Below are 9,827 nucleotides of genomic sequence, written 5' to 3'. Positions count from 1 at the left end.
AAAAAAATTAACTTTTTTGACCCAATTTTAGCAGTGTCATGAAGTACAATATGTGACGAAAAAACAATCTCAGAACGGCCTGGGTAAGTCAAAGCGTTTTAAAGTTATGAGCACTTAAAGTGACACTGGTCAGATTTGCAAAAAATGGCCTGGTCCTTAAGGTGAAAATGAGCCTGGTCCTTAAGGTGAAAATGAGCCCGGTCCTTAAGGGGTTAAGAAATGAAGGTCAGTCAGTCAGCCGAAAAATTGGGAAAACTTTGAAAGTAAGGGCTATTTGACCATGAAGGAGAGTGATGGGGTGCTGCGCCAGATGACCTGGCCTCCACAGTCACTGGACCTGAACCCAATCGAGATGGTTTGGGGTGAGCTGGACCGCAGAGTGAAGGCAAAAGGGCCAACAAGTGCTAAGCATCTCTGGGAACTCCTTCAAGACTGTTGGAAGACCATTTCAGGGGACTACCTCTTGAAGCTCATCAAGAGAATGCCAAGAGTGTGCAAAGCAGTAATCAAAGCAAAAGGTGGCTACTTTGAGGAACCTAGAATATGACATATTTTCAGTTGTTTCACACTTGTTTGTTATGTATATAATTCCACATGTGTTAATTCATAGTTTTGATGCCTTCATAGTCATGAAAATAAAGAAAACTCTTTGAATGAGAAGGTGTGTCCAAACTTTTGGTCTGTACTGTACATCATTTACAGGGTGAGACAGGGAGGCAGTACTATCTGTGTCTATATAATTTACAGGTAGATAAAGTGAGGCAGTACTGCCTGTGCTTATATACATTAGAGGGAGATAAAGAGAGGCAGTAATATACACACCTACATCATTTACAAAGTGGAAAAGGGAGGCTCTACTGTCTGTACCTACCTCATTTACAAGGAGAAGCATGGAGGCAGTGCTATCTCTACCTGACATGTCATGTCTTCCTAGCACTGTATGTGCATAATCGGATAATAAAAACTAGTAACATTATTCAGGCACCTGGGGAAGCGATGGATTATATGTCCGCACTGCCAGCTGTGCAGTGGTCTGAATGGATTTGGGCCTCAGTTTAGTAACGCCGGGCAGACATGGCGGAGCAATGCTGGCTCTCTATATCCTGTGCGTTACATGCGGGTATTTAGCGCATGACTAGATTCTATACTTCTGGCTTTCAGGAAGGAATATGGAGGCCGGGATCGGCGCTGTGATCGGCCCAAACCTGAGCTGCCCTCCATACACCACACAGGCAAAGGGAAGAGCCTCACGTGTCACCGGCACCTGAGAACCAATTCTCTGTCGTTTCTGAGATGAATTATCCGTTACCGTGGTAACCTGATGAGGACGATCCACAAATGCCCACTCTCAGATGTCACCGACGTTCCTAATATAGCCAGGAAAATGAGTCACGGGGATGGAAGCAGATTGGGAAGATGGTAGGACAGACCTGGAAGCCGCCAGTTCTAGCCGTATTAGGAAGGAAGGAGGGGGCAAGGGGGTTAAAAACGTGTGTGTTGCCATGGTAACTATAGTCCGTGCAATTATTCCCCCCCCCCCAGTGTTCGGTCAGTGATTCTGAGCCAAAACCCGGACTGGATCCTCCACAGAGATGAGGTATAAGGGAAAGATCTGCTCCTGTTCTGGGTTCAGAGCCGCATCTGGTTTTGCTCACCATCACTGATGGAAATCACTGACCGAACACTGACGTCTGAATGAGGCTTAAGGTCGCGAATCATGGATCCCGGCCGAGTGCACGCCGCCATTTATTTTAACTTCCGTAGAAAAGTCCTATCCCTGTCAGCAAAACGGACAAGAGTAAGACGTGTTCTATTTGTTTTGCGGGGCTACGGAACGGACGCGCACAGCACATATCGTGCGGTCTACTACATCTTTTGCAGCCCCACTGAAATGAATGGATCCAATACGCATTTTTTGAACAGAAACTACGGGCGTGTGCGTGAGCCCTAAGAGAAACGGGGATAAAGACTTTACAGGGCATCTGTCAGCAGTTCTGTCCCTATGACACTGGCTGACCTGTTACATGTGCGCTTCCCTTGTCTGGCCCTTGTTCATCCAGTATGTGCCTGCATTGCTGAGAAAGAATCGGTTTTGATATATGCAAATGAGCCTCTAGGAGCAACGGGGGCGTGGTCATTACACCTAGAGGCTCTGCTCTCTCTGCACTTTGACAGGGCCAGGCAGTGTAAACATCATCACACCCGGCCCTGGCAATCAAAGTTCAGAGGGCCCAGCAGTGGCAGAGAGAGCTGAGCCTCTAGGTGTAATGACCACGCCCCCGTTGCTTCTAGAGGCTCATTTGCATATATCAAAACCTAATCTTATATACTTTGGTCAACCCCTCCCTCAACCTTCTCAGGAGGTTGTGAAGGCCTCAAAGACACCAAGGCTGATCGGTCTGCCCGCGAAGACACGTCTCTGCTGACTCTCACATTTCGAGGAGCGCCTTCCCAGGTTCTCGTTATCCACCGTGTCGCACGTCCACTCCACTTTCTTATCTGGTTTCCTCTTCCTCAGTTTTATGGTCAGCGAGCGCGGTTCCTGCAAATAGACAACGAACGTCTCAGAGCAGCAGAGATTCCCGTGGCTGTGCGTGGCCGTCACAAGGGGACAAGAACAGAGTCTCAGAGTGGATTTTACTGGAAAGAAGCCCACAGGACCACATCCGTCCCATAATGTGCTAATTAGCCTCTAGGATCGAGGGGGGAATTGTTCCTGCTCCTAGAGGCTCCGTTCTCCCACCTTTGTCGCCTCCCTCCAAGTCCTGATTGACAGGGCCAGGCAGCGCTCGCATCCGTCGCCCAGCCCTGTGCTCTGGTGAAATCTCGCGCCGTTCAGTATTCGGCGCAGGCGCGGTGAGGAAGCTGGCTTTAATAGGGTTAAATCTGGTGACAGAAACCCTTTAAAAAAAAGGGACGGACCACTATATAAGGAGATTTAGACCTGACCTGTACTTGGCATGAGGAAGTGTAACCCGGCTCATTGGTCGGGCACGCACGCTGCCCATGGGTCCCGTCAAGGACTCCAAAGATGGCGGCCGTCGCGTGATTTACTTGCAGGCTCAGTGCAGATCCAGGAGGTTGCGCTGCCGTTATGCATGAGCTAAAGCAAGGCATGCCCAACTACAACTCCCAGCATGCTCTAATAGCTGTAGGCTGTCCGAGCACGCTGGGAGTTGGTCAGTTTTGCAACAACCGGAGGGCCGCGGGTTATGACAGTGAATCCCCCGACCGCCAGCCACTGGTTATACAGGGGACCCATGGGTGCGTCAGCGTGCCTGCTAGGTCACCTCGAAAATTTCATTAGAAAGTGGTCAACCCCTTTAAATACACAGATGCCAATCATACGGGGAGTTTAGGAGCCAGAATGGAGAGCGGTTTTAAGAGGGGGCATACTAAAAGGAATGCCCATAGAGAATAATGGAAATGTAATATTTGAATTAGAGACAAAACCATTTGACATATCTAATAATTATTTAGCAGACATACTCTCTAAATTCAGTGGGATTATTTAATGTTCAGATTAAGTGGAATTATCACTGTTTTCTGCAGAATGACGAGGGTGAATGACACAATGGAATGCCCATAGACTATAATGGGAAGTAAATCTGTGTTATGTAGGACATTAACCTTTACCGCAAGTGTTCCCTGTGTAGAGCAGAACATTGTAAAATGAAAATTACCTTGGATTATAACAGTTTTCTATAGAATGCAAAAGTGATGGAATGCCCATAGACTATAATGGGAAGTAAAACGTGACTTAGTGCCTGAACCATTCAACATATCAAATAAATCTGTAGCAGGCTTACTCTTCAAATTCAGTGGGATTATTTAAATTTGAGATTAAGTGGGATTATCGTTGTTTCTATGAAATGCCAAGGTGAATGACACAAAGGAATGCCTATAGACTATAATGGGAAGTAAACCATGAGCTCATTTGCAGGTAAATCTGTTATGTAGGAAACTAACCTTTACCGCCAGTGTTCCCTGGGAAGAGGAGCACATTGTAAAATGAAAATTACCTTGGATTATAACCTTTTTCTATAGAATGACTGAACACAATGTCAAATCTACAGCATCAAATATGTGCAGGATACGGTACGTTTGAATACACCCTTAGGATAGGGTCACACTGAGCGCATACGCAGCGTATTTTCTGCTTCCCGTCAAATACGCTGCGTATGCGCTCAGTGTGACCCTACCCTTAATTTGTAAAAAAATAAAATAAAATCTGAAAAATTAACGAAGCAATCTGTTTGGTTGCTATGGGCAACCGTCAGCTGTTCCTTTGTACAGATTTTGATAAATCTCCCCCTTTGTTGTACCATTGTTCTTGGTTTGTTCACGCTTTTCTCGGACAATGTACGTTGCTACTCCATACACTCCCCTACGGCGCCGCCTTGGTTTACCCCGGCGTTCTTTTTTGTCTCGGAGTCTCGTGTTTTTCCTGCTGGGTCAGAAATGTCGATGTTTATTTGTATACTTTTTATTTTGACCCCCCTCCCCACTTCCTATCCCTTCTTTGGTTTTGCCTCCCTACTATTTTTGATTCCTGTTCTACAAAAAAAAAAAAATTCTGTTGAATGCAAAAAAACTAGGGGTGCACCGAAATGAAAATTCTGGTCCGAAACCGAAACTTCAGGATGCCCTTGACCGAAAACCGAAACTGCCTTTTTGCCCAAATACTTTTAAAATACTTTTTTTTTTATGATTTTATTAATAATTCTTTTTCATGAATTTAATAAATCATATTATATATGGAGAGGGGGATCTGTGGGTGGCACTGTTATGGAGGGAGGGGGGATCTGTGGGTGGCTCTGTTATGGAGAGGGGGATCTGTGGGTGGCGCTGTTATGGAGAGGGGGATCTGTGGGTGGCTCTGTTATGGAGAGGGGGATCTGTGGGTGGCGCTGTTATGGAGGGAGGGGGGATCTGTGGGTGGCTCTGTTATGGAGAGGGGGATCTGTGGGTGGCTCTGTTATGGAGAGGGGGATCTGTGGGTGGCTCTGTTATGGAGAGCGGGATCTGTGGGTGGCTCTGTTATGGAGAGGGGGATCTGTGGGTGGCACTGTTATGGAGAGGGGGATCTGTGGGTGGCGCTGTTATGGAGAGGGGATCTGTGGGTGGCGCTGTTATGGAGAGGGGGATCTGTGGGTGGCGCTGTTATGGAGAGGGGGATCTGTGGGTGGCGCTGTTATGGAGAGGGGGATCTGTGGGTGGCGCTGTTATGGAGGGGGGGATCTGTGGGTGGCGCTGTTATGGAGAGGGGGATCTGTGGGTGGCGCTGTTATGGAGAGGGGGATCTGTGGGTGGCGCAGTTATGGAGAGGGGGATCTGTGGGTGGCGCTGTTATGGAGAGGGGGATCTGTGGGTGGCGCTGTTATGGAGAGGGGGATCTGTGGGTGGCGCAGTTATGGAGAGGGGGATCTGTGGGTGGCGCTGTTATGGAGAGGGGGATCTGTGGGTGGCGCTGTTATGGAGAGGGGGATCTGTGGGTGGCGCAGTTATGGAGAGGGGGATCTGTGGGTGGCGCTGTTATGGAGAGGGGGATCTGTGGGTGGCGCTGTTATGGAGAGGGGGATCTGTGGGTGGCGCAGTTATGGAGAGGGGGATCTGTGGGTGGCGCAGTTATGGAGAGGGGGATCTGTGGGTGGCGCAGTTATGGAGAGGGGGATCTGTGGGTGGCGCAGTTATGGAGAGGGGGATCTGTGGGTGGCGCTGTTATGGAGAGGGGGATCTGCGGGTGGCTCTGTTATGGAGAGGGGGATCTGTGGGTGGCGCTGTTATGGAGAGGGGGATCTGTGGGTGGCGCTGTTATGGAGAGGGGGATCTGCGGGTGGCGCTGTTATGGAGAGGGGGATCTGTGGGTGGTGCAGTTATGGAGGGGGGGATCTGTGCACTGTTATGGGCATAACAGTGCACAGATCCCCCCTACCCATAGCAGTGCCATAGACCGATCCCCCTACCCATAACAGCCCCGGCAGACTAATCACTCACTGCATCTTTATTTTACCTTACAATCGTGACGCTCCAGTAACAACTCTGCAGGCAGAGCGGAGGGCGGCGTAACGTCACTTACTCACGTGACGCACCTGCTCCGCCCACTTTATGAATGAAGGAGGCGGAGCAGGCGCGTCACGTGAGTAAGTGACGTCACGCCGCCCTCCGCTCTGCCTGCAGAGTTGTACTGGAGCGTCACGATTGTAAGGTAAAATAAAGATGCAGTGACTTAAAGTAAACCGCCCGCCCGGCGCCCGCCCGCAGATGGTGAGCTACTTGGTGGGTGACAAATCCCACACCCCATATTTTCGGCCGATATGTAACAATATCGGCCGAAATGGATTAGGTACATTTTCGGCCGATATTTTCGGCTGCCGGAATTTCGGTGCACCCCTAAAAAAAACTAAAGAAGGTTATTCAGGAATAAAAAAAATAATAAAAAAAAATAAAAATGAAAAACAGAGCTTATTTCTTCCAAAAACAGCACCACACCTGTCCTCAGGTTGTGGGTGGTATTCACTTGGCAGAGCTGCAATACCACACACAACCTGAGGACAGGTGTGCTGCTGTTTTTGGAAGAAAACTGTAGGTTTTCTAATCCTGGATTACCCCTTTAAATAAGAAAAGTTTTAAATAAAATAAAGTATTTACACATTTTCTATAAACTTGTCCGTTTTCATTCTCAGTAATACCAACATGCCGTAGGAGTTTCTTCAGTTCCCCCCTACATTTTACCAGTAAGGTTCTGCTCAGGAATTACACCTGGAAATGTTGATGCAGCCGAGTTCCCGTTGCAATCAGTGGGATTCCGCTGCACAGCGCACACTACAGAATTTCAGCGGTGACGCTTTCCGCTGAAATTTCTCTGTCGAAAGAATGAACATGTTCATTCTTTCAGCGGAATATTGAGCGGAACGCACTGCCAGCTATAGGGAACGGCAATGGCCGCGCTGCCCAAGCACCGACTAAATCGGTCGGGGCAGGACGCGCAGTTGGAATTTCCGAACGGAATTTCTCCGCTTGGAAATTCCGTAGTGTGCTCGGACCCGTAGTTGCCCCCATGTATCCTCCACCCCAAAAATCAGAGCCCATTCCTAGTCCTGATCCTATGTTTGATGAGCGGGAGGAAAGCGGTCGTGTCTTTAGTTCAAAAATGTAATTTCCATTATTCTCTAGGGGTATTCCACTTCCCATTATACCCTTTGAATCCCCTTTCATCTGCACTTTATTATTTGCCACTGAACTTGGAGATTATGTCTGCTAAAGATTTATTTGACATGTTGAATGGTTCACACGCCAAATCACATTTTACTTCCCGTTATACTGTATGGGCATTCCATTCCGTCATTCACATCTTATTCCATAGGGGAAAAAAGCTTTAATTTTAAATTTACAATGTGCTCCTCTACCCAGGGAACACTGGCGGTAAAGGTTAATGTCCTACATAACACAGATTTACCTGCAAATGAGCTCACAGTTTACTTCCCATTATAGTCTATGGGCATTCCTTTGTGTCATTCCTCTTGTCATTTCATAGAAACCAATGATAATCCCACTTAATCTCAATTTTAAATAATCCCACTGAACTTGAAGAGGTAGGCTACTTTCACACTAGCGTTCGGGGCTCCGCTTGGGAGCTCCGTTTGAAGGGTCTCACAAGCGGCCCCGAACGGATCCGTACTGCCTTAATGCATTCTGAGTGGATGCGGATCCGCTCAGAATGCATCAGTTTGGCACCGTTTGGCCTCCGTTCCGCTCAGCAGGCGGACACCCGAACGCAGCTTGCAGCGTTCGGGTGTCCGCCTGGCCGTGCGGAGCCAAACGGATCCGTCCAGACTTACAATGCAAGTCAATGGGGACGGATCCGTTTGACGTTAACACAATATTGGTGCAATTGCAAACAGATCCGTCCCCCATTGACGTTCAATGTAAAGTCAGGAGTCCCTATTAATATACCATCAGATCGGAGTTTTCTCCAATCCGATGGTATATTTTAACTTGAAGCGTCCCCATCACCATGGGAACGCCTCTATGTTAGAATATACCATCGGATTTGAGTTATTAAGCCTGCTAAAGATTTACTTGATATGTTGAAGGGTTCAGGCACCAAGTCACGTTTTACTTCCCATTATAGTCTATAGGCATAATATTGCTAAATAACACTGATTAACCTACAAATAAAATCCTATTTTACTTCCCATTATAGTCTATAGGCATTCTTGGTGTCATTCCATAGAAAATAATGATAATCCCACCTAATCTCAATTTAGATTAATGCTACTGTGTTCGGAGAGTATGCCTGCTACAGATTTATTTGATGTGTCAGATGGTTCTCGTCTCCACGGCCCGTCTTTCTTCCCATTATACTCTATGGGCATTGCATTGTGCTATTCACCTGTCATTCCATAGAAAACAGGAAAAATACAAAGTTATTTCAGTTGTATAAGATGTTACTGTACACGGGGAAGATCTGTGGTAACGGATAAAGTGATACTTTTTGCAGATTTGCCTATAAATTATCTGATACTTTGCTTCCCCCTGTCAGTCTACGGCCCATCCTCTTCCCCCCCCTGTCAGTCTACGGCCCATCCTCTTCCCCCCCCTGTCAGTCTACGGCCCATCCTCTTCCCCCCCCTGTCAGTCTACGGCCCATCCTCTTCCCCCCCCTGTCAGTCTACGGCCCATCCTCTTCCCCCCCCTGTCAGTCTACGGCCCATCCTCTTCCCCCCCCTGTCAGTCTACGGCCCATCCTCTTCCCCCCCCTGTCAGTCTACGGCCCATCCTCTTCCCCCCCCTGTCAGTCTACGGCCCATCCTCTTCCCCCCCCTGTCAGTCTACGGCCCATCCTCTCCCCCCCCCTGTCAGTCGACGGCCCATCCTCTTCCCCCCCCTGTCAGTCGACGGCCCATCCTTTTCCCCCCCCCCTGTCAGTCGACGGCCCATCCTCTTCCCCCCCCTGTCAGTCTACGGCCCATCCTCTTCCCCCCTGTCAGTCGACGGCCCATCCTCTTCCCCCGTCAGTCTACGGCCACTCCATTCTGTCATCCCTTTTAGTATGCCCCTTTAAGAGGGATTCTCTCTGCCAGTCCGCCATTGTGGTGACGACCATCTGCGAGCTCATGAAGGTTGTCCCACAGAGACGGGATAGAGGATGTGCCTGAGAGCGGGGGCCCCTGCCAATCCCAGCAGTGGGGCCCCTGCTACCTGTTTACATGTCCCCCGCTTCACGCCTGGAGGAAAACTGCTAAAGTTCATCGATGGCGTCTGTCTCTCCGTCTGATGACGTCACTCACCGGCTGGGCCTCGTTCTCGGTCACGGTGCTGGACGCGGCTCCTTCCGCCACCGCCGTCCGACAAGATTCCGCCATGTCAATGGATACAGAATACACCGGGAGAAAGCTTCAGCCTCTCGCCTGCAGGAGGACAGACCGTCTAACTTCCCCGACTTCCGGCGCTCTGTCCGCCCACTTCCGCTCTCCTCCCTGGTACTGGGAGCCGCTTCCCGGTTCGGATGACGTTTTTTTCCGCTGATATAGGCGCCGTTTCGTGCGTCTAGCCTGTGATCATCTCGTCATAGTTCGCCGTTAGTCACGATCCCAAATTCCCTTCTGCCCGAGACCATGATGGCCGACGCGTTTCTTCGCTGTTCTGTGACGGAAGCGCCTGCATAACGTCTCCAGAACACACTGCGTTACAGGTGGTGTCTGAGCGCCATTTTGCCTGAGATAAGGCTACTTGTAAAGCGTTATGGGGCGCCAGTAAAATGGCTCCTCTCTGCAGACAGATCGTCACGCTCTTCACTGCTATGACTCAGAACCAATGGCGCT

At 49.1% G+C, this 9,827-nt stretch overlaps 1 protein-coding gene across 1 annotated transcript; it reads right to left on the bottom strand.

The window, feature by feature from the left end:
* Positions 1 to 2,336: 2,336 nt before the first annotated feature.
* Positions 2,337 to 9,672, bottom strand: LOC120985026 (E3 ubiquitin-protein ligase PPP1R11-like). Its single transcript, XM_040413475.1, has 2 exons — positions 9,294 to 9,672; positions 2,337 to 2,542 (listed from the first exon to the last, which is right to left on the bottom strand). Exons 1-2 carry the CDS (start codon positions 9,366 to 9,368, stop codon positions 2,357 to 2,359), a joined length of 261 nt encoding a protein of 86 aa, XP_040269409.1. The 5' UTR covers positions 9,369 to 9,672; the 3' UTR covers positions 2,337 to 2,356.
* Positions 9,673 to 9,827: the final 155 nt, after the last annotated feature.

The sequence above is a fragment of the Bufo bufo genome, unplaced genomic scaffold (assembly GCF_905171765.1).
Source record: "Bufo bufo unplaced genomic scaffold, aBufBuf1.1, whole genome shotgun sequence".
In the NCBI taxonomy this organism is placed as follows: domain Eukaryota; kingdom Metazoa; phylum Chordata; class Amphibia; order Anura; family Bufonidae; genus Bufo; species Bufo bufo.
This window is presented reverse-complemented; position numbering and strand designations above follow the sequence as displayed.

Excerpts from the sequence above, each read along its gene's own strand:
- LOC120985026 (XM_040413475.1), bottom strand. The coding sequence starts at position 9,368 with ATGGCGGAATCTTGTCGGACGGCGGTGGCGGAAGGAGCCGCGTCCAGC. Across the intron at positions 2,543-9,293 it reads CCGAGAACGAGGCCCAGCCG|GAACCGCGCTCGCTGACCAT; the intron begins GTGAGTGACGTC and ends GTCTATTTGCAG.